At 40.1% G+C, this 26,934-nt stretch overlaps 3 protein-coding genes across 3 annotated transcripts; 2 read left to right on the plus strand and 1 right to left on the minus strand.

The window, feature by feature from the left end:
- Positions 1-3,051: 3,051 nt before the first annotated feature.
- Positions 3,052-7,161, plus strand: LOC146615421 (uncharacterized). The gene is made up of 7 exons (XM_085375559.1): positions 3,052-3,097; positions 3,488-3,736; positions 3,826-4,089; positions 5,873-5,902; positions 6,012-6,302; positions 6,391-6,654; positions 7,073-7,161. The coding sequence occupies exons 1-7, from the start codon at positions 3,052-3,054 to the stop codon at positions 7,159-7,161; spliced, it is 1,233 nt and encodes a 410-aa protein (XP_085231685.1).
- Positions 7,162-9,858: 2,697 nt separating this feature from the next.
- On the minus strand, positions 9,859-15,978 carry rpap3 (RNA polymerase II associated protein 3). The gene is made up of 17 exons (XM_085375460.1): positions 15,866-15,978; positions 15,511-15,671; positions 15,260-15,424; positions 15,047-15,160; positions 14,204-14,331; positions 13,980-14,101; positions 13,835-13,905; positions 13,615-13,749; positions 13,386-13,513; positions 13,182-13,303; positions 13,005-13,075; positions 12,753-12,845; positions 11,550-11,749; positions 11,274-11,445; positions 10,764-10,861; positions 10,471-10,571; positions 9,859-10,356 (listed from the first exon to the last, which is right to left on the minus strand). Exons 2-17 carry the CDS (start codon positions 15,661-15,663, stop codon positions 10,271-10,273), a joined length of 1,959 nt encoding a protein of 652 aa, XP_085231586.1. The 5' UTR covers positions 15,664-15,671; positions 15,866-15,978; the 3' UTR covers positions 9,859-10,270.
- Positions 15,979-16,680: 702 nt separating this feature from the next.
- On the plus strand, positions 16,681-19,850 carry atp23 (ATP23 metallopeptidase and ATP synthase assembly factor homolog). The gene is made up of 6 exons (XM_085375462.1): positions 16,681-16,901; positions 17,098-17,143; positions 18,476-18,557; positions 18,643-18,780; positions 19,066-19,149; positions 19,235-19,850. The coding sequence occupies exons 1-6, from the start codon at positions 16,754-16,756 to the stop codon at positions 19,436-19,438; spliced, it is 702 nt and encodes a 233-aa protein (XP_085231588.1). The 5' UTR covers positions 16,681-16,753; the 3' UTR covers positions 19,439-19,850.
- Positions 19,851-26,934: the final 7,084 nt, after the last annotated feature.

Genomic DNA, 26,934 nt, shown 5'->3' on the forward strand with positions numbered 1-26,934 from the left:
TTGAGTACAGAACAGGTGAGGCTCTTCATGTTGCACAGTTTATTATCATTATTAAATATTACACAAATAGTTTTTGGCTGTAGTAGTAGTAGCATGTTTATTATTACGTTTGAGTATTATTATTATACAGTATTTATTAAGTGTCAGCATCAATTTAGTGTCAATAACATTTTTTTTCATCAGATAAATAATTTATCTTCTTGTCTCTGTGTTCTTTTCTCTCAGATCCTTTTTTAGGCGCTGAGGATCAGTTTTGCGAAGAAATGGCACTGAATTGCTGACTCACCTGTAGCCTAGTGCACATTGATCTTATGCATTTGCCTCACATGTTGTTAATAGGCGGATCCATGTTTGTGCTTGATAAATTAACTTGAAATGTTGTATGCGAAGGGAGTGTTCGTACAAAACTGACATTCTTCTGCACTGATACAATTTAAATGTGTACAAAGAACACATTCTTCTTCTGACATGTACAAAATTATCATCTCTATTAATAAAAACGGACCTACTCTGGAACTCAATGACAGTCTTTTTTTAAATGGTTTGGGTAAACCTAGGGGCAAACACTTATATCTTTATAAATGGAAAATCAGTGCTAAAATAAATCACAACTAATCACTATTAATCCATGTGTGGTGTTATCAGCTTTACTACAGGAGCTGAAGCTTCTGAAAATCATAAAGACGTAAAATATATTTATATAAAGCGCCTTGAGGCACTATATAAATAAAATTGAATTAAAATTGAAAAATTTAATATAGTTCAGTTACAAAAGTTGTACCTGGGAAATTTTTGCTTTGTCACCCAATCAACAAAAGAAAAAAAGCTGGTGAAGTCACACATACTTGAGTCATCTCAGTTTCCTACTAAATCAGTAAATAAGAAAAGTTAATTTAATGAGAAAAAAACTTTTTTAGTGTTATATTTTTAAAGGCGATGGGTGGCAGGTGTGTTTCACTTGGCCTTAGCAACATTTAAAGCCAGGAGAAAATGTGAAAAAGTTCAAATTTCTATTATTCATTTATTTTTAATATTATGCCGCTTTTTTACTGGTTTGTCACACTTGAGATTAAATGAGGCTGTTTGTGACCCGTGAACTGAAATGATTTTCACGCCCTGCTTTATCAGAAGAAAGAATGAGTAACCAGCACAGCCACAGTTTCCTGTTGATAAGAATCTGCACTTAATGAGCAGTCAAGTGTTATTTAATTTCACAATGTTTGCAGTCTCAGGGAAAATGTCATATGTTTCATAAATCTTATCACATTTAGAACTTTATTTGCGGTTACCTATGAATTAATCTGTTAAGTGTTTCCCACACTTGTGCATTTAAAGGCTGTAATCTCATGTCACAAAGAGCACTGGCAATTAACACTGAGCTGCTAAAGGCGCATGAACTTATTACTTAACAAATGAACTTTTCATTTTGGTTTTATAAAAATAAATGTTGAAAACACCAAACGACACCTCCACACTGACACTGTAAATCATCGCAGGAAGATGACCTGCACGTATTTGCTCTGACTGCAATAATTAGCAGATTAAGTATTTATTAATTCTATATCTTTTCTGCATAAAGTCAAACCTCTTCTCAGTAAAACTGTGGTGAATTATTTTGCTGAAGATGTGATGAATTTTAAGTATCCTAATGCACATTATAAAAAAGTGTAATATAAATGTCAAATGATTCAGCTCTGTATTAGGTCTCATTACTTTTAAGATGTGCAGCAATTTCCTCATCAGCAGTAAAAAAGAAAAGACTAGATAAAAACAGAAACACCAAATGTGACTTAAATTTGAAACAAACATTAAAACTGTGATTTCCAATCAGCCCAACTTTATATACATGGTTACACAAACAGAACTTTCTGTTTCAGATGTATGGCCTGTGGGTATAGGCATCCAAGAGTGTCAGAAATGCCACCGTGCCGGTGGTTAGCAGAGTTGCCTCACAGCAAGAAGGTCCTGAGTTCAAGTCCACCATCAGGCCGGGGTCTTTCTGTTTAGAGTTTGCATGTTCTCCCTGTGTTTGAGTGGTTTCTCTCCGGGTACTCTGGCTTCCTCCCACAGTCCAAAGACATGCAGTTACTGGGGATAGGTTAACTGGTAACTCTAAATTGCTCATAAATGCGAATATGAGTGAGAATAGTTGTCTGTCTCTATGTGTTTGCCCGGTGACAGACTGGTGACCTGTCCAGGGTGTACCCTGCCTCTCGCCCTAACACAGCTGGGATAGGCCCCAGCAACCCTGAAAATGATATGTGGAAGAGAATGGACGGATGGGAAAAAATGTGACTATGAGACAAACGGATACTGTAAGTGTGCTGTCTCATTTAAATCTAATTGAAGAGGAACTAGAGCCGCAAAGAAACAAAAAGGAAAATCTAAAATAAAGTGTGAAATACAGAAAAATAAATAAATAATTTTAGGAAAGAAAGCTGGACTAACCATTGTGTGTTTGGGATAATAATTTTGAAGTTTATAAAAATCCTGGCAACTTGAATTACAACATATCTGTGATTAACTAGGTTAACTATAACGTTTTAGCTTCAATGGCAAGTGTTTCTACCTTGGCCACATAATACATTTATTTATAGGCGCCTTTAAGACCCTCAAGGTCACCTTACAATAACACAAAAACAATAGCAGCAATAAAATACAATAAACATGGCAAAAAAAGATTTAGACTTAAGGTAAAAAAACAAAAACACAAGCATGAAAGTATAAAAGCTGAGTAAGGTAAAAATGAACTAAGACAGATCAGGTGTATGCAATTCTGAATAGATGGGTTTTGAGACGTGATTTAAAAGTGGAGAGAGACAGATCTGTGAGCACAGGATTATTTTTTTGCAGCACTGTTCAGAGAAAAAAAGAAACCCAGACAAAAGAACCAGCTGATAACCAACATGTACTTCTTTTACCCCTCGAGGTTGTTTGCTTTTTGTGTTGAGTGGTTGATAACAGTGGGCATACCATTTCTCCCATGTATTATAAGGACTGTACAGTCTTTATGATCATAAGAGAGTGGATACTTCAGCATCTGCGGACACCATGGTTCATCAGTCAGCCTGTCTGCTGCTGCTCACGTGTCTGCCTGGTAAGGAAGACACACACACCTCACGTCCGCTTGCATGAGTTGGAATTATCTAAGCGCAGGTTATCAGATTTTTATGAAAATGGTATGGTGAAACTTTTTTATGGACTTATTGAATTAAAAGTTGAATTTATTTATTGTAGTGTGACCTGGAACATATGGAATATATGGTGTTAATTTGACATGAAATTTGTACATTTTTCATGATAAAGGATTTTATGGCAACACAACTGAGCTACTTAGAACCACAGCAGACTCTACATGTAAGATTCCTCGATCACTATGTTTCTAAATCTTTTAAAAATGATGTTTTATCTCGAACTTTTGTCAAAAATTACAATCCAATAACTTACTTGAATGTAACAGCTTTATCTGTTCAACCATTCCTAACAGATGGACCATCCTCAGTGGTGCTCAGTGGGGTTGATGTAGTGACTCTGGGGATACTGTACAGTTTTCAGTGCTCGGCCAGTTGTTACCCTGCATGTCAGTTCACCTGGACCTGGGGGAATGTGACTTCCCAGGGCCCAGAGCTGAGCTTGCAGCTTACAGAACTACAGGCAGCCCAAAACCTGACGTGCACAGCTGTCAATCCTGTTACCAAAACAGCAGCCACTGCCCAAAAGATGCTGCAAGCAGCAGGTAGTGCCAGCAAGATTCAGTTTGATCTCGTAAGTTGTCTTAGCAGCAATAACTTCAAGAAAATGTTTTTTTATTTTCAAACTTTTCAGCCGGACCTTCAAACATACAGATACGTGGCCCAGGAATTCTCACTACAGGAGTTGCGTCCAACTTCACCTGCTCGGCTGAGTGCTACCCCTCCTGCAACTATATATGGAGAGTTGACTTCGATGGCATGACATTCAGTACTGTAGAAGGAAACCCGGTTTCCATCGTTCCACCTCCCAGGACTCTCTCTGGGTCTCTGACCTGCAAAGCTCAGAACTCCCTCTCACATCTTTACATCTCCACGACTCAGTCTCTGCAGGTGGCATGTACGTAAAGGTTTTTAAGTCTGCGAGTTAACAATAAAGACACTGAGAACTTCTTATTAGGCAGTGCATCATTTGTGTTGCTACTTGCTAAAGTTAAGTTAAAACCAAATATCATCTGATCTTGTGAGACTTCATTCTCTTTTGGAATCACGTGATCACAGTGAATCCCAGAAAGCTGATTGTGTTCATCTGGACGTTACATTTTCAGTGGGAGTTTTGTGCGCAAACCTTATAAACAGTACATTTGCACAATGACTGAAACTTACACTGCTGACGGGCTGTGAGGTCAGCTTCACGATCACTGATATGCAAATTGTTTCAGAGGTGGCGTTCCTCCTGGTCCAGGGTGTTTACACCCTCATCATTGTCATTGAACAAGAGTGGCCACTCGCCTGTAGGCGGAAAAGGACTGCAGAGTCCTGGCCTGAGTAGTTAGCTTTTCTGTTTTATACCATCTGCTTAACCAGAGGTTGTTTACTGTATAAATCCAGCTGGAAATCTTACAGTCTAAGTCCTAATAGCTGTGAATATTGGTTCAGTTTCTTCCCAGAAAGCTTCAACGCATTCAGTATTCTTGTTCTACACATGACAGGTATCAGAGTTCAGTTTAAAGCTGAAAGTTCGTAAGTGTTCATGAAACTGAGCTTACTGTTTGATATTTTAGCTGTGTTTACATGAGCATCCATCATGGTTTGCTAACCATTAGGGGTGCAACAATGCACAAAATTCACGGTTCGGTTCGATACTTTGGTGTCACGGTTCGATATTTTTTCGATACAAAAAATGTTCATGCTTTTTTCATTTGTCATTTATTAAAATTATAAATATATTTTAACTCAAAAGTACAGTTTTAAAATTTAATGTTGCTGGAACAACAAAGGGATAAAATAATAAATCTGATTGAGAAATCACTCATCTTTGGAAAAGAGAGTTTATTACAGAGAAATGGCTCTTTCCAAAATAAAAGCTATACTATAGGCTTCTTCTGGGGTATACTCTCAGCAGCATATTAAACATATCAGGTCCCCATAAGGAGAATCAGGTGCTAACGGCTGTCTAAATGACTCGGGTAAAGTTTGTAGCATGCATGCTTGTTGTTTTTGTCTGCTTCCACTTGTCTTTGCACTAGGATGATGTCGGCGTAAATGTGCAGTCATATTCGTTGTGTTCCCACTAGTGCTGTCAGCGTTAATCTGAAATGATGTTAACGCCACAACACGGCAAATCTTCGTTAACGAGCTACCGCGGATCGCCCTGTGCGTGGGGCTGGATGGCATCAACACGTTAACGAGCTAACTGCGCTAACGCAGTAGTTCCCACCCATGTAATTGAGCATTGCGTGGCACATCCGACATACTGTTTTACTTTAGTCCATGACGCGCTTATCTTCAGGGTCATACTTCACATGAAGACCAAAATAGTTCCAAACGCCAGATCTGAATGAGGGTGGGGGAGGTTCAATTTGCCATGTTGCAACGAGAGCTTAACTTCTGTCTGCTAGCTTGCCCTGCGCTCAGTGAATCTGGGTTCGACTACTCCGCCTAGGCTGCACTGTCGAGCGCAGATCCACTGAGCGCTCAACACAGACAGCATCGTCAGAAGGAAAGTTGATAAAATAAATTAAAAATTTTGTATTGTTCGATACATATGCGTACCGAACCGAAAGCACTGTATCGAACGATTCAATATCGATACGAGTATCGTTGCACCCCTACTAACCATGTGTATGACTATCAAAGCAACCTCTGTTTCACTGACACCTCAGTCACTGCCTCTGTGTCAGACTACATTGATGCAGTAATTTGTGATAAAGGCAAATCATACAGTGGTTAAAAAAAGCAAAATAAGGAAAAAAACATATTCCACAATATAACTGAAATATGTATCTTTCTATTAGCAAAGCATTTGCCGCGTTGAGTAAGAAATTAAGCTTTTTATCTTGTCTGTTCTGCTTCTAACCTCAGATGGACCAGCGTCAGTAGCCATGAGTGTGGTTGATGTAGTGACTCTGGGGATACTGTACAGTTTTCAGTGCTCGGCCAGTTGTTACCCTGCATGTCAGTTCACCTGGACCTGGGGGAATGTGACTTCCCAGGGCCCAGAGCTGAGCTTGCAGCTTACAGAACTACAGGCAGCCCAAAACCTGACGTGCACAGCTGTCAATCCTGTTACCAAAACAGCAGCCGCTGCCCAAAAGATGCTGCAAGCAGCAGGTAGTGACAGCAAGATTCAGTTTGATCTCGTAAGTTGTCTTAGCAGCAATAACTTCAAGAAAATGTTTTTTATTTTCAAACTTTTCAGCCGGACCTTCAAACATACAGATACGTGGCCCAGGAAATCTCACTACAGGAGTTGCGTCCAACTTCACCTGCTCGGCTGAGTGCTACCCCTCCTGCAACTACATATGGAGAGTTGACTTCGATGGCATGACATTCAGTACTGTAGAAGGAAACCCGGTTTCCATCGTTCCACCTCCCAGGACTCTCTCTGGGTCTCTGACCTGCAAAGCTCAGAACTCCCTCTCACATCTTTACATCTCCACGACTCAGTCTCTGCAGGTGGCATGTACGTAAAGGTTTTTAAGTCTGCGAGTTAACAATAAAGACACTGAGAACTTCTTATTAGGCAGTGCATCATTTGTGTTGCTACTTGCTAAAGTTAAGTTAAAACCAAATATCATCTGATCTTGTGAGACTTCATTCTCTTTTGGAATCACGTGATCACAGTGAATCCCAGAAAGTTGATTGTGTTCATCTGGACGTTACATTTTCACTCATCCAAGTGACAAAACTCCTGCTGAAAACGAGTCCAAATGAACAGAATCAACTTTTTGGGATTTCCTTACCTGGATGATTGAGCATGCATCAAGACAGGACTGTGTGTAGAGTCCAGCAGAAGCTGCAGGAAGTCATTTTTCCACAGTTAGTCCAGTCGTGTGGTTCAAGTGTTGACTTGACACATATTTTTGCTTTTTCCTGTTCAGCGGCAAACCGCAGCCTGGCCACTCGTCTTGAAGAATCTTCAGCTGTGCTGCTGCTGGCCTTCATCATTCCTGCTTCCTTCACACTGTGATCGAGTAGCGACAGAACTCGCCTGAGATATGATGTAATCAGCTGTTGTATTGTTGTTATTTTTGCAATTATCTGTCTTGTTAGTGGACCTTGAAATGAAAACTTACAATGTATATTTAACGAATATATGAAGCAACAGTCCAAATTAAAACAAAGTCGAAAAGGTAACAAAATCCAGGGAAAACATGAGAGCAAGGAAAAACTAAACTAAGAAACACATAGACAAAGAATGAGGGAAAACTAAAGCTGCTCATACACACAAGGCTAATCAAGGGAAGAGCTCACAGCTGGGGAACAGCACACAGGTACAAACACTCAGAGGCATGGGGAAGTAAAGCTAAATACAAAATGCTGAAGACAAATAGGTACCATATTAAAACAGGAAGTAACTAAAAGTGGGAACATCTACCTTGGTGGTGGAGCCTTAACAAAATGGAAGGCACTAACTAAAAGCAGACTGAAACCAGACACTAAGAAACTATGAGAGAATGGACGTGAAGAAAACAACCTTGAAAATCCCAAAAGTACAGTGGCCCAGAGGGGTCAAACACATTGCAACTTCACTGCAACTTTTCAGAAAATAAATAAATAAATAAGCTTTGTCAAAATACCAAGCACCGTGACAATCTGTTATTAATTTTCTAAGCATTTTTTACAATTATTATTATTTGCTACTATAGTGTTAACTACAATAAAGATGTGGAGTTTTTATCTCACTGTTAAATGTTTCTTTTTCATATACGGTATGTGTGTTTTTCTCTGTCAGATTTTCCGGCCTTTGTGAATCAGCTCAAGATAAAATGGCTTTGAGAGTGAATGACTCACCTGCAACCTGACAATGCAGCACTTTATGCTCGTCTCACTTGTTTACAATGGGCCAGTCTCTATTTGTACTTTCTAATCAGTGAAGCTGAAAGGACTTTCATATCAGAGTACAGAAGGGACGGCGCATACGAGGCGTAGCTATTAAGATATTTGTGACATTCTTTAGCATGTGAACAAGAACGTATGGGATCAGGACGACTTACATGTGGCAAGATATTTTCTTCTGTATCCTGAAAATCTGAACAAATAAAATCTGACCGTGCAGTGAAATCACCTGTAAGAGTGTGTGTATAGTCTTAAAACTGCTCTGGAACTGGAAAGCATGCCCAGTTTCTCATTTAGCTAGTCTTGTTTTAGCTTTGGCTCCACCTGCTGTACAAAAGCTAACATTTGCATTTTAAAAATATGCAGACATATGCAACAGTTTGGTAGGCATTCACACTGAAGGTGGTTGGGTGAGTTAGATTCATCAAGATGCTACTGTGTGTTACAACCTGCAACTGAAATAACTCCACTTATTGTAATTACAATAACAGGATAGGATCATCTTTGTTGTCGTTATACAAGTACAACAAAATTTAGACTGGCATCTCTTCTGTGCCCATCAGAAAATGGCTCGGTGTTTGTAGCTGTTGTTCATGTGCATTGATTTATGTGCTTTTCACTGCAGAGCCTCACTGACATGGAGACGCTAGAAGAACTGCACCCACTGGTCCGCTCTGCACAAGCATCAGTAACATATATACTGTATGTGCAAGGCTATGTTTACCCATTCTGTAGCTGCACTACCACATTTACTATTTACAACTACCACATACTCTCATCACCCACTTGAGCACAGACTGGGTGTCATCAGGACACTACAACATAGAGCCAACACCATCCCCACAGACACAGCGGCCAGGGAAGCTGAAGAACATGCTCCCTAAGCTAAAACCCTTAGTGATCCTTGATGTGTCAGGAGTATCAGAACAGTTGAGACACATTTTTTCTAAACACCGAGTCTCTGTGGTGCTTAAAGCCCAAAACACGCTGCGCCTAAAATTGGTCCACCCCAAGGAATCGGTCCTCCAACACAGTAATATAGCGTACGCTGTGCCAGGAGGATTGCCATGATTTATACATCGCGGAAACCAAACATCTGGCTAAGCGGATGGCACAACACAGAAGAGCTACCTCGTCAGTGGACACTCTTTTAATGATGGGGATGTACACATCCTGGACAGGGAGGAACGCTGGTTTGATCGGCAATCAAAGAGGTCATTTAAGGAAAAGGACATCTCTGAACTGGAGAGGGGGCCTAAGGGTCCATCTGTCACCATATTACAATGCTGTGAGTGTGTGAGTGATACTCAGGTCTTTGATCATGACAATTTGCATATTGATCAATGAACTGACCTCACAGCCCATTGTTCATTCAGTGGGCTGGTTTCAGTCATTATGCAAATGTACTGTTTACAAAATTGGTGAAACCTGCAGTCAGCTGAGACTGAAGACGTCACTTGGATTGGACCAAACGTTTCTCCCACTGAAAACGCTGCATCCAGATGAACAGAATCAACCTTTCGGTTCCACATTTTCCTGGATTTTATTAAGACTCAACAGCTTGGGTATTTACTAAAACTCATTTTCTTCCATTTCTCACACCTGGGGAGACTCATCAAATTATCGAAGTCCAAACACATTAAAAAAAGATTCTTTATTTGGTGTTCAGTTTACTGAAAACGTATTTAGTTTTCTTGGCTTACTTCAAACTGCTCACACAGACCCATTCATATTGTTACAGAGTTTTAACACAACTAAAATTTGATTAAAACCTTTAATTCTCAATTAAACTTTTACAAACTTAAATTTGGGACAACAGGAGTGGTACGTTTAAATATCGCCTCTGTATGCCTGCCTAGATATTCCAAAAACCCCATAAAGGATCTGTGATTAATAACTTGGTTCCATTTACATTTCTGAACAATTTCTTGCTATTGAAGGTAAACATCTGCTTTTATTGCATTTGCAAATTGCAGAGTCTATCTTAATCAACAGTCAAGTGAACCTCTGTGAAAAGTTTTTCTTTATTTTTTATTAAAATGCAGCTGAAACTGAATTCCCAGCCTCCAACTTTAAATAAACTCGCTTATGACAGAAAACGACAGCGCCTTTCCAGAGGAAAGATTCACATCTCTGCAGTCTTATTAAACAAAAGTTTATTCAGCAAACAAACAACAGCTGATTTTTTTGGTTTTCTCTGAAATGCAAAGTCTGAGGCGCCAAATTTCCATTCAATGCAATTACACGCCATACTTCTTCTGCAAAGCCGTGATAGATGATCTGTCCAGGTCGGCTTGGTGAAGAAAGTCAAACAGTTCTTTGAGCACTGTGAGGAAAAGAAACCCCCCCAGAAATGATCAATATGCTGGAAAAATGTGGATGAAAAAGACAAAGTGAACCTATGAGCCGTTTGCAGCGGCGCATCATGTAAAGACTCCACCTTTCTTCTCTGGTGATGACATGAACATAACAGCCACATCGAAGCGCCTCACGCTTGCAAGACTCCTGAGAGTCTCCAGTATGACGGCCGGCTCTTCATTCCTGCAAACAAAGCTGTTTTTTTAAATCCACCACAGAGCTACACGTGTTCACTACTTTAAGAGTTTAGCTGCACCTATTTGTCTGAGTATGACTGAAAATAACAGGATGCTTAATGCATAATAATACTACGATTAACCATAACTTTGACGTAGACACCATTAAAAAAAAAAAAAAAAAAAAAAAAAAACTTACTTGATGTAGAAGTCATGTAGAGTCCTCAGGATAAGACTGAGGATATCAGGTTCGAGGGAGTTGTGGAAAATCTTGGCGTAAGCCTCAGATTTTATTTGCTGTACATAAAAACACAAGACAAACAAAAAAAGCAAGAACAAAGACGACAATTTCAGCTAAAACAAACTCCAGCAGCCTATTTTCATTTTTTTAAACATTTGGTTCAGAACAGCTATTTCCTGTTAGCCAAAAATCTTTGATAACTTGATAGAAATTCAATTTTATTTTATTTATACTCGCCCAATCACAATAACAGTGGCCTCAAGGCGCTTTTTTATTGTAAGGTAAACACTCTACAAAAATATAATGAAAACAGAGAAAGCCCCCACAATCATATGACACTATGAGCAAGCGCTTTGGCAACAGTGGGAAGGAAGAACTTCCTTTTAACAGCAGAACCAGGCTCATCTGCTGCGACTGGGTGAGGTGAGGGGAGGAAGACGGGACAAAGAAAAGCGCATGGAGGCTCACCTTCAGATATCTGTAAACAGTTTCGGGCTGGTTTCCAATCCTGCGGAGGTCCGCCTCCAGCTGGAAGCTGTTTGTTGGTGGAGGAGGCAGGTCTGTTCCTGTTGAGGAAGGTTCGGTTGATGGTTCAGGAGGAGGATGAACGGTTTCTGCCTGCTCTGGTTGTTTGGGCTGTCTGGTGAAATGAAGAATAACTTTTAATAGGACAAAAACTGATACAATAAAATAACAACTAGTGCAGAAAAGTTAAGAGCAATACTCAAAAATGCTGACACCTACTTTTCTGATGCCTGTGAGGGGACCTCTGACAGCTCCTCGATTTTGATCATCTTGGCGCTGGGGGATGTAGACAGGGGAGAAGACGCCTCCTCTACTTCCTTCACCACTTCCTGCACCAAGGGCTTGTATGCCCCTGATTCCCCCTCGGGCACCACAATCTTTCCGCTGATTTCCTCGATGTCTATCCTCCTCAGAGGTTTCTGCAGAGAAAAAAAAAGGTTTGTCAAGCTTTATAAAATTAAAAGGACCCCACCGTTGATTCTGGTCATTCCAGGAAAGATTAAAATTAACATAATAAAAGTCACATGTGCACTGAAGATTTTTATGGGCCTGCAAAACAAAACTAAACTAAACAAAACAAAATAGCATGCAAGCAATGGCAAAATAAGTGTTTGTCTTCTCTCAGCAGCGTGTTCAAACGGAGCTCCGCTGGATCACAAATCCACTTTCACATAGTTCATATTAGTTTACAAATACACTAGTCTAAGTGTGATGGCAGCAGCCACACAGGGGTAAATTAGTCCATTTTTCACTTTATTATTTTGCTTTGCAGTATTCTTCATTAATATAATTCATTAATCATTTGGTTAAACCTAACACTGGTATTATGAGGCGCGCACATAGTAGCATTGTATGGTTTTTCTAAAATGTTTTGTTATATTAATTATGTTTCTCTTTGAGTTACCTGGGTTTGGGCGGTGGCTGTTTCCTGTCTGGGCAAAAGGTGTGGCTGAGGACTCTGGGGACAAAATGCCTGCTCAGCAGGACCAACCATGGGCTTACCAGGAGCAGGGGTGTTTTAGGTTTAGTTAGGTTATTCTGTGCTTAGTTAATATTAGTGTGTGTTTTTGTTTTCCCCCCTATTGTGTTCAAATGGTTTGGCCAAATCATTATAAAAGCTACCCTCGTGTGTCTTTGTAATTAGGTCAGTTTGTGAGTTAAGTTGTGTCTCACTTTGTTTTGTTTAAGTTTCTGGAAATTACTTTTTGTAGAGTTATATTTAGTTGACCTGTTTTATGGGCCTGCTAAGTATGGTTTTGAATTTTGGACTTTTTGAGGGTTAAAATAAAGAAAACCCTTTTTGAAGATATTTTTTTGCCTGTGTCCTCTTTGTTTTGGCTGCTTGGTCCCTCACAATAAGGGGTGCCAAGAGTGACGCTTGCAATCCAGGAAATGCTTTTTAAACAGACATTTGCTACTCACGGTTGAGCGAAGGTGTGTTGGTTTGTCTATTGGTTGGACTGTTCTCATCTGTGAGCCGTTCACAGCCTGCAGACGGCCACTGGAGCCTGTGTACTAACACCAGGAGAAAGACTAAAGTGAGAGGAGAAAAATCTCAAGCCCAATAAAGACATCAGAAGCTAATGGAGCTAATGCTTTTGACTCATTATTTAATTGTTTTTCTTCTTCTATGACTACTTAGTTTTGGGCTAATGACTGGATTTTGACACATACCATCTGCAGTTTCTGGAGTTCGTTAAGGGCTTGCTTGTTTCCAGGTTCCAGTTTCAACAGCTGCTGAAAGTCTGTGACACACACAAACAGAATCGAAGATTAAAACCAACCCAACAGCAAACAGACAGAAGACACAATGTCGTTTTTTGGGCTCATAAAAACACAAACACACTGCACCTTGTCTGGCCTCTTCCAGCTTTCCTAGTGCCACTCTGGCTGTACCTCTCCGGGCGAAAGCCTTGGAGTAAGTACTGTCCAGGAAAATGGCTTTAGTGCAGTCCTCCTCCGCCTCCTTAAACCTGCAGCAGAAGGAAAGGAAAAACAAAGCCAGTCAGAAACAAGAAGGCCTTTTTAATGTGTGTCAAGAAAAAGTATCCTTACTTCTCCAGCTTGAGATAAGCCATGGCTCTGTTGGCGGGCAGCAGCACGTTCATGTGGTCTGCCTCCATGCCTCGGGTGTAGCACTCTACAGCTGCTTCATATTTCCCTTCTTTGAAGTAGGCATTCCCCTAGAGACACAATAACCCTCATCACTTAAGATCTTTTGGAAGAAAGCAGAAACACTGCTAAAATCATGAAAACCTTCATGAATCATCATCAAAAATCCTACTCTGTCCTTCTGGAAAACCGCCTCCTGTCTCCTCTGCTGCTCCTCTATCTGTCTCTGTTGATCAGGATCGACTGCAGGGGCCTCCAGGGGCTCTGCAGCTTTGCTTGCAACGGCAGCCACCTGATGTCCAAGGGCCTGAAGCGGACACAGAAGAAGATCAAAGAGGATGAACCGCCAAGTTGACTGTGCGCACACAAACACACATTATGCACTAACCCACCTCTCTGATTTTCTTTATTTCATTCTGTGCCTCCGTGTTGTCAGGCTCGAGCTTGAGAACCATCTCGTAATCTACAGAGGATATTTTTACTGTCATCTAAGGGCGCTCAAATTAAAATATACTGTCTTGTTGGTACGCTTGTTACCTTCTAATGCAGGTTCATACTTCTTCAGCGCAAACCGCGCTGCTCCTCTCCACGCGTACGCTTTGAAATACTTGCTGTCAAGAGCGATTGCCAGGTTGCAGTCGGACTCAGCCACAGCGTACCTGCACAAACACAAAATGGAAAAAATAATGAAAAAAATAAAATTAAAAAAAACTACACAAACATTCTAATTGTATGATTTCATTCTTGGTGCTCCGACTCACTTTTTGAGCCTGAAGAATGATGTAGCTCTGTTTGTGGGAAGCACGGGGTTGTAAGGATCGGCAGCCATTCCTCTCGTGTAACATTCAATCGCGTAATCGTACTTCCCATCTTTAAAAAAATTGTTACCCTGAAAATTAAACAGAAACTATAGCTGTAAAGTGTGTGTGTGTGTGTGTGGGGGGGGGGGGGCTTCTGATCTTTGTAAATCCTACAACATAACGTATATAAGTGCTCATTAACCATCTGCAGATATATCGGTATCTAGGCTTATAAAGGCCAATACATGAAATTTTAAAAAGTAAGGATGAGACGAGAGAATCACTGCTCATCCATGTTATGAGGGGAACATTGGATATGGAACGCCACAAATGAATAATCAACAACATCTGACAAAAAAAAAATGTTGTTAGCAAGGATAAATGAATACAAGTGCACACTCTCTATAAGAAACTTGGAATATAATGGGATAAATCATAGTTTCAGGTAAAAACTGCAATAATCAAATGTCTGTGACAAAGAGTAATCAAATAGCTCACATGTTTGATGTGTTTTTACCTGGAAAACACTTTAAAAAGGCAGTTTTTGGTTATAATATAATTGTATTAAAAAATTTTTTTATTGGCCTTGAAGGAGTATCAGACCCTTTCAGATTATATAACTTATTTTGATGTATCCTGCATGATCACCTGATTGGAGATTTATCCTTCAGCAGGACATCTAAACCTACATCGTGACTGCAAGCCCCTGTAAAACCCTATGTCGTACATTGGGTTGATCATGATTGGCCTGTACAGTACTACATCTATTTTTCCTTTTTTTAATGCCTCACATATAATATCCACCTTTTCCTTCTCGGCCAGCGCTTTCTCTGGATCTACTGAAGCTTCCTCCGAGTCTGACTCGTTGGACTCTGCAGGACAATCTTCCTCCTTATCCATTTCTTCCATTACCTTTTCCTGCCACAACAAATCAAACAAATTAAATAAAAGTTGTAGCAGATTGCATACAAGTTTTACTTCTAAAGCCAAGTGTGTTTTATAGGTTTTTAAAAATACCACATCAAACTTGTCCCAGGATTGATAGTCGTATGATTTTATTCTCGAAGCCTGTTTGGCCTCCTCTGTTTTTGTGTCACCATCTCCAGTAACCTCCTCCTCCTCCTTCTTCTTCTCCCTTTTCTTGGCTCTGTAGTCCCTGTTCCTCACTGGAGGGAGTTTTTTCTACAACAGAGACAAGAAGCTGCTGACACCTGGACGGACTTCAGTTCACCAAGAGCCTCGCGAGCTGTCTGCAGCGGGGGGCATACCTGAACCTCCTGAACCACCCCTGTCCTCAGCTCCTCATCCTTCGTCTTGATGTCCGCCTCCCAGTTCTCCAGCTCCCTCACAAAGCTGTGCAGCTCCTCCACATTTTGCCGCATCTGAAGCTGTAACTCGGCGGCTTTGTTTCCCACGGACATATCCCTCCCTGTGAAACACACATTTGTTTGGGGGACAAACTCTTAGCGGCACTTGTCACCTTTGGGTTCGTGCGGCAGTCGGGAAGAAAACACGAGAATCACGCCGTCACGCTTCTTTGGCTAGAAGCTAGCTGGCTAGCAAAAACATTGCTTTACTTAAATAAAATAAACGGACTGTTGCTGCTCAAAACGTGTGAAATACCTGTTACTTCTCTTCCCGCTTCACAGTTAGAGTTTAGCTTCCGTTAGTTTGGCTAAAAACTACAAGAAAAAAGTGCCGTTTATTCACAGCTTTCTGTTTACGTTCGCAGCCATGACAGCAAGGTCCCAGCAGCCTTTGCTCTGCGTGAGCAGCACTGCACGTACCCAGAGATCGTCTATGTTAGTGTGGGGTCACTTTGGTGACTTTAATGTGCGCCCAAACATGAGAAGTTTAAAATTAAAGGCAGTGTATTTTTATTGCAAGTAAACATATCTAAGTTCCCTGACTGTGGATGATTTCAAGCTGTCACTCCAGTGAAGACTCGCCAGTGGATGGCTAGCATCAAAAGATAAAATCTAAAACTTTTTGCATTTTGAACTCACATTTCCAAACCTGCACGGACTCTGCCTCCAATCTATAATCGCAAATCTATTGACTGGATAATAAAGGCACAAATGTCACTCCATATAATTTGTTATAAGCTGACACGCCTGTAGATTGACAGTACATTAACTACGAAACACAAAATATACTCAGCTTATAAATGAAAACGTTTGATACACTGGTTTAATTTTGGTCCTCAGACCCACTTCGAGTTAACGACTTTTCTGCCCATTCCGAATAGACGATCTTCACTGTAGTCTAGCCAATTAACTATATAAAAGGCTAACATTTTATTGCTCTCCGCATTTCTTTGAATTATATTTCTATATTTTATTTTTCATAATAGTGACGTCAGCGATAACAAACTCAATTTCCATATTCATTACCTTTGACCTAAATGTCCCACGTGACCTACAAAACAGTGACGACCCCTCCTGCTAGCTGTCTGCAGCTAACCAGGAGGACCTTCATGGTGACATTTTCATACTCTGGGCATTTCGCACAATGGACCAGACTAAACAAGAGGAGGAATATGGATATGACTTATTCCCGGAGAGAAAACCGGGAGAGCACAAAAAGACCTCAATCGCAGAGAGCCTGTTCACTTTCAACCACAAGTGTCAGGTCATGTTACAGTTCGCAGTGGAAACCAGTGAGTATCAGTGTTAGCTACTTTTTAAAAAGGGAACGTCACCTCAGCAGTAAGAAGCAAATACCTGCCGGTTCGGGGGACTGCATGCCTTTTGCAGTGTACAAAGTCACAGTCTATATTGGCAGCACTTTTAGCGTTAGCTGATTCAGTTAGCAGTGAATGATAATGCTAACTAGCTTGTGTGCTTCTCTCTCAGGTCCTTACGCCAAACTCCTCCTCAGTGCCATGAAGAGTTCAGGATGGTACGTGCCACTTCAAAATAAAGTACCACGCTTGACCTTCCACTGTTAGTCTCATATTACTGTAGTGATATCTATATACAGAGCAGTCCCAACAAATGGGAAAGGGGGGATACTCTTGCTGTTGCTTTTTATTATTAACAAGCAGTCGAAATGAACAGTTTTACAAGTTTAACTTTGCTGCAGATTATTCGTTTTACAGCTACTATATACATATAAAAATCTTAAGTACAAATGCTTAAAAAGCCATTTCAATTTTTTCCAGAGTAACAAATTCACTAACATTTTCACTTCCCCAAAACATAAATACATTTTTGCCTACCCAAACCTTCTTGGCCCTGTGTGAAAAAGTAATCGCCCACCCTACATGAGTTACCTGTCGATAATATTTCAACGTTTTTTTGTTTTTGGAAAGCAGAGTTCAATTTCTTTAACCACATCCAGGCCTGTTTACCACCAGACCTTTAAGAAATCTTTTAAATAGAACCTGTTCAACAAAGTGAAGTCGTCTAAAAGCTCTTAAAAAGTGATGTGATGAACCTTCCCAGGAGTGCCTCTAAGAGTGCACTGATGTCTCACCCAGGAGGTCACAAAAGAACTCAGAACAACAACTATAGAACTGCGGGCCTCAGTTGTCTCATCTAAGGTCAGAGTTCATGATTCAACAATAGGAAAGAGACTGGGCATCCATGGTAGAGTCCCAAGGAGAAAACCACTGCTGACCAAAGAGAACATAAAGGCTCGTCTCACATTTGAGACGAGGATTCCCAAAACTTTTGGGAAAATATTTTCTGGACTGATGAGACAAAAGTTGAACTCTCTGAAAGGTTTTGTGTCTTGTTACATTTGGTATTAAACTAAGGAGAATAGCATACCAACAATCAAACATGGTGGTGTGATGGTCTGGACTGCTTGTAAGCTCGGTCATCATTTCATGCTCTGAACCTCAAGCACACTTGTGTTCTGCAGCACGATCCAGCAAGTCCACCTCTGAATGGCTAAAACCCCCAAAATAAATTACAATGCTGTAAAGAAGAGTGGGACAAAATTCTTCCCCAGTGATGTGAAAGACTCATTACCAGTTTGTTTATAACACTTGATTGCAGTTCTAATCGCAGTTACTTTTTCACAAAGGGTGAGGTAGGTTTGGACAGTTTTTTCCCTTAATAAATGAAATAATCTTTTAAAAGCTGCACTTTGTATTAACTAGTGTTATCTTTGTCTAATATTACAATTTGTTTGCTCTTAAACATGTTAGTGTGACAAATATGCCAAAGCACAGTTTTACAAAATAAAGAGCGTCACAGTGTTTTCACTTTTCCTCTCTGGATGCAGTAAAGTGTTTAAAGATCGGCACTTTTCCTGTGAGGACTGTGACGGGACGGTCAGCGGCGGATTTGACGCGGCCTCGTCTCAGGTAGGAAACACAAGAACAGAGGTGTTGCAGACCGTGCGGGCCTATGAGAACTGACCGTATTTGTGTTGGGTTTTTTTTCCCCCAGATCGTTTTGTGTCAGAACAACATCCACCAGCAGTCCCACATGAACCGAGTAGTCACGCATGAGCTCATACATGCCTTTGACCACTGCCGGGCCCATGTGGACTGGTTCAATAACTTCAGACATCTGGCCTGTTCAGAGGTGAGTGGTGAAGTCTTCTTTTCACAAGAAAACTGGGACTGAATAACAAGAGTAGTTCCATAATACTACTAGTGTCCAAAAGCTCCACTGAGAATGATCTGGAATTTCCAACAGTAGGGGGGCATCAGCTGTTTAGATTCCCTAATGTTGCTCCCCCCTGACTAAGTGTCTGGAAGCATCGTGAAACTTACTGATGAGTAGTGAGACTGGATTCTGGGAGGATTTGGTTAAGCCTCACAGAGTGAAGCTCCTCAAAGATTCTAGTTTTTGGTGCCTCTGTTTCAGATCCGGGCAGCTAACCTGAGCGGAGACTGCTCCTTCACCAACGAAGTTGCTAGATTCAACTTCGGCTTTAAGCGGCATCATCAGGTACTTTCACCGGTCAAAAATTATTTGCAGATTTTAGCTCGCAGCTTCCATTTTCAAACCAAACTCGTGTGCTTTCCTTGGACAGGAGTGCGTCCGAGGCCGCGCCCTTCGCTCCATCCTGGCCGTGAGGAAAATTAGCCGAGCCGAGGCGGAGAAAATAGTCGACGAGGTCTTCGACTCATGTTTCAACGACCATGCGCCGTTCGGACGGATCCCGCACAGCAAGAGAGACGCCAAGTTTGCGTACAGAGATTACATGAACAGGGACCGATATTATGCAAACCTTTAGTGTCGCCGCATTTTCATGAAACTCCCAAAGGGTGCTGCGCAGGGCCGACTGCAGCTTGGCAATGTGGTCAGCCTCAGCAGAATGACTGTGTGTCGAAACAATCGTATCCCTTCAAAAGGGATTTTCAGACGATGATTTGTCCTTGGAGGAGAAAACAAAGGAGCTGCGTACAGATACATTTCACCTGCTACCTTTTGGACACTAATTCAGCGTAGTGGGATTGTAAGGACTGATTTTACTCTGGAAGTGTTAGTGATTTTTGTCCTTTGTTTTTAGGTGATTAATGGGTGCTGTTAAGGAAATACAGGATTGCCTTTTTGTACATCGGTGCGTGTGCTATGATGACAAATAAGGATGTATTTCTCTTGGTGGCTCATCAACTTGTTGCCACGTTGACCTCGATCAATTTCCTCTAAATATACTTGATTGTATGTATATTAAATAGAATCAAATTGTATGTGAATTAAAGTTTATTTCCTCTGGAAATGTTTGATTTTGGGGTTTTGTGTGTAGATTTTTACCCCTCAGCTGTAAGAATCTCATGGGATTATTGTCATCGTGGCTGGGACACTTAACTTTGTGAATGAGGTAACTCAAGAAAGAGGCCACGTAGGAGCTTCATATTGATGTCATAGGTGTGTCTACTAAAAATCTCGGCTGAGTTTGAATCTCAATGACCTCGACCTCCAGCTCAGAGTTAAGTTTTCTGAAAATCATGTGAGTGCGATAACTTGACAATGAGGTGACGTAGGATTTTGTGTGTCTACTAGAAGGCTGAGGGGTACCGCTGGTGGTTGCCAATATTTTTTTCTAGCTAGACTCAAGCAGTACCACAAAGTTATTTTGAGGACAGGACATACCCGTTGCATCTGACCTTGTTTGAATATAAGAAGGATAAGTAGGTGTACGTGTCAGAACGTTATGTTTAATCCCAATAAAGGATCCTTCAAATTAACATGTGAGACAAGTAAGATGAGGCGAGTGGGAAAAGTTCTTCCACAACAACACAGTCAACCTTGTTCACATCTGTGCAGTCACTGTAAAATGTCATTGCTGACATCTTTATTGGACATTAGCATTTAAAGAATCTCATGCCCTCCAACAAAATTAATGAGGGGAAAAAGTTATGAGGGAATTAGTCTCATAATCCCTCCTCCTGTTTCTCCTCCACCACTTCAGCCTATCTCAAAGACAACAGTTCCTGTGCCTAATGACTAGTGTCTGAGTGCAATATGCTACTCAGTATTCTCCTCTTAGAAGACACTACAAAACCACACGATAAGTGGGTGGGACGGGCAATAGAGATTAGGTGAATTTTAAGAAGCCCAACAGAGAAAATGAAGCTTCAAGGCAGTGGGATTAATGTGAAGAAAACAAAGGACAAAAATGATATTTGGATTTGTGCAATGTCATACACACAAGTAATAAATAAGTACAAAACAATAGAATTACTAGTGGAATTGTGTACATATCAAATGCTAGCTGCCAAATACTTTTAATTATTACGATGACTTATTTTAGTTTTCCATAATGTAGTCAGGATTTAAGGTCATTCAAACTCTCTCACTAGTTTAAGTCTCTTAGGAATACGTTCATTTATAAATGACAGAAATTGGCTGATTAAAAAAAAATCACCATATTAGCATTTTAATTAAAGAATGCTGAATTTTACTCAGGTTTCTAAAGTGCCAAGTAGGTAAAAACTGCAGAGGATGTAACCTCAGTGATACAACAGCCCTGCCGTTGTATTCTTAACAATATAAAGATGCATATAAGGGAGACATTTAGGATTACGTGCAAAGAATTAAGGTTTAAAGTTTAGCATTTTAAGCTAGCAGTTACTACTTTGAATATGTAAAACGCACAAAACATGATTAACATTAATTTGGAGTTTTGTTTCAGGCCATTTAATGACTGTAAACCAAATAATAAGTGTGATTTTAACCTTGCTTTGGTCTCCAACATCTCCCGAGGGAAATTGTATATATTTTAGGTGTGTTGCAATTACTTATTTTACACTACGAATAGCCTTCAGTTTTTCTGTTTATTCTCTTAATACTAATATCTTAAATAGTGTAGCTATAAAAGAACATAAAGGTATTGAATGCCATTGAGGTTAAAGATTTTTTGTAGGTACACCTGTTCAAAAAAAAAGAGAGAGAAAAAATATTCGGAGAGCAGCAGTTTGCTGGGTGAAAATGCCTTGTCACACGTCAGAGGAGAATTGTCGGAGTGCTTCAAGCTGATAGTAAGGCAACCGTGATTCACCAGGTGGCACTTCTGTAAGATAAAGACAGAAAACATACTACACACTCATCAAAACTCAGCTACACATTATAAAATCATTGCCTGCTCTGATGAACTCTGTTGCCACATTCACATGGTATGATCAGAATTTGCCATAGACAACATGGTACTACCAAGGTGTAAGTAGTGATAATAAGTGGCCAGTGAGTATTTTTAAGCAAAAATGGAAGGAGAACACACAAACACTTTGAATAAGAGCTTAAAACCTTTGTGATAACGTGTTTTCCATTTTTATTATATCAGAAATGATTTTTATTTATAATAACAGGATCATACAGGACATGATACTGATGTCAATACACGTACGTTACAATTTTCTTACAAATTAAAGGAACGTTCATTTGGAAAATCACATTATCATGTTTTTTGTATAGAAACTAATTATTCTTAACACTTATGTATTACGGTTGTTCAAGAATAAAACAGACTGTGCGAAAGAGATGATCATGATCTCTGTAACTTTAGATGCAGCATTTGTGTATTCCTCTGCCGCATGCTAATTACTAATTTCTCAAATATGGTTTGTTAATTTTGTGTCCAGAAACAGTAATACCTTAACCTCGATGCGTAACAATGTATGACTGCAGTACTGTCTTGGTCCTTTAGATGGCAGTTTTGGCCCAAGAATTCTGATCATCACAGCCAAGTTAGTCCAACTCAAACTTAAAAAGAAAGTGCTGTTGCTGTTTTATTGATACATATAATTGAATTCCTTTCACTGAGTCCTGTTCCAGGTGAATGTGAGCCTTTTATGAGCAGAGATAGGGCGCAGTAATCAAGTTGCTGCTGAGAAGAGTGACGACTTTCATTATTCCATCTATTTAAGCAGGCAGCACCCACTGTGATCTAATTAGGTACTCCAGCAAAAGTGAAATCCCTTCACTAATCTGTGGAGGACAACACATTAACCCCAAGAGCAGTAATGAACTCATCTCATTAATTAGAATAATGTCAGATTTAGTTGTAGCATAGAGAGACAATGAAAAGCGAGGACGCCCACTTGCCTTTGTGAAGTTTTAAGGTGTCTGCTCTTCACGGGAGTGGAGCTGATAATGAGAAACCGTTGAATTATTTAGCCTTGAAAGTAGTCTGAGACTGTTTACACAACGCTTTTTTCTCTTGTTCTTTTTTCAGAGAAAAACATGTCATTTTTAAAACATTTCAGAAAGAAATATTTTTTCCCTTTCAAGGTCTCGGGTGACTTTGAAATGACTGTGAATGAAAGAAAGCAACACAGGAGAGACCTAGGGAAAAGACTGGTTGACTTGGCAGGCTGTGGCCAAGATGGTCATTTTTCTGTCCTGACTCCAGTACTCTGGGGAAAACCTGTGAACAATAGCAAATACATTGAGCCCAGTCTCCTGTCCTTTAGCCTAAGGAGAACAATCACAGTCAGATGATTGAGGACAAGAGTGCATATCTAAAGATGGCCACCTTGTTTTATCTGCTGATGCTATGGTGTAAGGCACAAATGTGACGTGAAAAGAACAAGCTACAAAATAGACAGCTATATAATGGGGCAGTACAATATGACTTGCAAAGTTTAACCTTGTAAAAACAATACAATGTAAGAGTATTACCACTGCAATTATTACACAATTACACTGTGACAGCTATTATTGTAGTTGTAATACTAAAAGTAATTTAGAGATATTTGGAGGTTGCTTCCTTAACAAGAGCTAAATGAAAGGCTAATGCTAGCTGTTCAGCACAAAAACTGGAAACAACAATTAATTTAATCCTCCTACTATCAACATCAGAGCTACTAAATCACAAGTGTTACTAAGTGACAATTCTAAGTAACTCATTAGTTTAATATCAACAAAATGCAGAAAGCAAAAATAGCATACTGTGTTTCTATCTTTGCGCTAACTAAGCTAACAGGCTCTGTCGGCTTGACAGCTACAAAATTGTTCCGTAGTTACGTAGAATTGTTTCATTTAGATTTAAGAATTAATGAGTGTCAGAGCCTGAACACAGAAAGGAACACCCAGGTGGCTAGGATGGTGTACAGGAACATTGTAAATGGACTGGTTCTTAAATAGCAGTTTTTAACTCTACTTGAGCACTCAAACCATGTTATACAGCAGATGTCATTCACCCACACACGTACATACAAGCACTTTTTTCCTACATCTAAGTGCTTTCTATCTAACATGTACACACAAATTCACACGCCGATGAAAGCATTGGGAGAGCCACAGCCACCCCATTGGTGCCACATATGGATTTGTCCCCAATGAGCGACACTGCCGAAGGTGGTTGAGAACAACATGGCTAGGATTCTGTGGGACTTCAAGTTCCAGACAGATAAGCAGCTGCTCCCAGCGGACAGCAACATCAGACCTGTCTCCTTAGCACTGCTAGCATTTCTTTCGGATGTAGTCGCTTGAATTCACTGAATGTCATTGACTTTCTGTGGTGTGTGGTTGCCACAACATTACAGATTCCTTCCAGTGTGGATGCAACTGAAGACGCTAAAGACAATGACAAGTAGCAGATCTTCTTAAAACATAAAACAGCCTCCCCCTTAGCAATAAAAGCAGAAACATTTCTTGTTGTACTGTACCCAGTACAGCCAACAAATAGCATTTGTTGTGCTCCATAAACTTCTTTATGTAAGTGTCACAGGATAATTCATTAGGCTGTTGACTGCCAAAACGCTGGGGAAAAAGTTGAAATTATAATTCAGACTGCAAATTCTCAGGGGGGGGGGGACTGTCTAACCTGACAATTAACTTCCCCAGCAGGAAAGCACTGTTTGAGACTGCTGTGGGGAGGTGAGCATGTAAATCAATTAATTACGTGTGCAAGAGGAGGATTAATTAAGGAGCTGTTTAAAGTTGGCTGAGATCATCTTCATATTACTATAGGTTTCTAGAATTTTAACACAGCCCTCTTTGGCTTGACTCCATTACTGTCGGGGCACGCATAATTTAAATATAACAACACTGGCTGACCCAAATTACAATGCCCCCCCCCCACTGTTTTCATTCTTTTACCACAGAAATGGTGCTGACATAAATTGCTGTATCTTGAACTGTGCTGACCTGTAGGCACAACCTAAAAACCACCAAGCTGTACTTTCCTTCCATACTACAACTATATATTCCTACTGAGTAAGTCTTTATTGCTCATTTGGATGCAAGAGTTAAAAACGTGAATACATTGAAAATATCTGCATGCAGACTTATCACGTATAGTCGTTTGAAGTCAAAGTACAAGGAGGTGAGCCAGGTAAGTGCCCTTTTCCTTTTCCCACGTTGCCTCAATAATAACAATAAGTCGAGGGATTTGTGGCTCATTGAATGGTGTTTGTTTAGAATGAAAGGACTGGAGCTTAGATCAGGAAATCCCTCTAAAACGCACACAGGTATGCCCACCAGATCGTGGATCATCTCAAACAACCATTAAACATCCTGTGTACGAGTTAGGCACCGTTTTAGGATGGACAGTCAAACAGCAGAGACACTGAAAAGCACACAGGTAATATGAATTCTGCATTAAAGAGATGCAGTTCAGTAACACCTCAAAGTTGCTGTTTTTTGTGGGGGGTTTAAATGCACATTTTATCCTCCATCTCTCTGTTGACTCTGTAAACTTATACAATAATTTCTGGCGCTGATGAGAGGGCTTCAGGTAAATTAGCACTGGCAGACTGTCAAAAATTCACAAGAGAAATGTAGGCTAGAGGACTTCTGCAGCAGTAATTAACGCATGCTGGCATTTGAATGTTCATTTTGCTAATAATATGCATGGTATTAATTAGGCCTAAGTGATTAACATAACAACCGCTGGACAATGTCCCAGGGTAAGAGCAGGGCTGTTTTTTCTTTTTATTAACTCTCCCTAAAGCCACAGGCTCATTAATAAATCCTAGCAGCCACCTCTGCTAACCTTGACAAGTGAGTCATGTATTTGTTTGAAAGTAATTTGATAAACTCTGCAGGCTAAACTAAAAGCCCAGGAAGATGCAGTTGAAGTCATTGAAGAAGGACAAAAACCCCGAAAGCTGAGAGAATTATAACCAACAAAAGAAAGGAAGCAGATGCATGATTAAACCAGATAAACAGAGAAATTAATAAAATAAGGCGAGAAAAGAAGGGAGGAAGAAATCTTGAATACAAAAGAACACAAGGTTGAACTGAAAAGCCGATTAGAGAAAAGCAAAATTTTGTGTTATTAACTTTTAATAACATTTAGAGGGTAAATTTGTGACTTGAACCTTGCCACACTTTGTCTTTGCTCATTCAAGGAGACTGTAAATCAGAGATATGAAACGTTAGCATTCCCTTCCTGGTATCCTAAGAAAATTTAACAAGAAGAAAAATCGAAATATTAGAAAAATTAAGCTGGCTTGACGTTGGGTTTTAGGGACAGAAAATTAAATGTTGTACACAATAAAGATATTTGGGCTGCATGCCAATCTCACACAAAAACAAACACTAGCTTTTCTAAGTAAATCTAACTGATGTCCAGAAGTAATTTCTTTATATTTTTCTTCCAAGGAAGACCATGACCTGGTCTTCTTCTGTTTTTTAAGCCACAAAACACTGACCTATGACTCATTTAAGTGTAATGAATTCAAGGGGTAAACCACAGACAACTTAGCAACAAACCAACTTTAAATTGTATCTTCTGTTGCAAAAATGCAGATTTTGTTTTCACTTCTTTCTTCTGCTTTTGCCGACATCTGCAGTCAGTGCCTACAACTATCTGTAAAACACAGTGGTGGATCTGTCATGGTTTGGGGCTCGATTTCAGCCAGTGCTGTTAAGGATTTTGTCAAAACTGATGGCATTATGAACACACAAAAGTTCTTTTAGATTTTGACCGTGTATGCAGCACCATCTAGAAAACATGTGATTGCCAGTGGCTTCATTTTTCAGCATGACAATGATCCCAAACACAATGCAAATGCAGTAAAAGCATACCTAGATGGACCTCCAATAGTAAAAATGGCCTGTGTTTGTATAACGCTTTACTGAGTCCCTAAGGACCCCAAAGTGCTTTACACATTCAGTCATCCACCCATTCACACACATATTCACACACTGGTGATTCTACATGGATTAGTCTTCCCAGAGCTCGGACCTCAACGTTATTGAAGCGGTGCGGGCTCATCTTTACAGACAACAGAACAAAAGGAATTCAGCAAGAAGAGCTTTGAAGCCAACCTATTCTTAAAA

The sequence above is a fragment of the Diplotaxodon limnothrissa genome, linkage group LG17 (assembly GCF_057381915.1).
Source record: "Diplotaxodon limnothrissa isolate DT_005_m linkage group LG17, D_limnothrissa_male_GT1.1, whole genome shotgun sequence".
In the NCBI taxonomy this organism is placed as follows: domain Eukaryota; kingdom Metazoa; phylum Chordata; class Actinopteri; order Cichliformes; family Cichlidae; genus Diplotaxodon; species Diplotaxodon limnothrissa.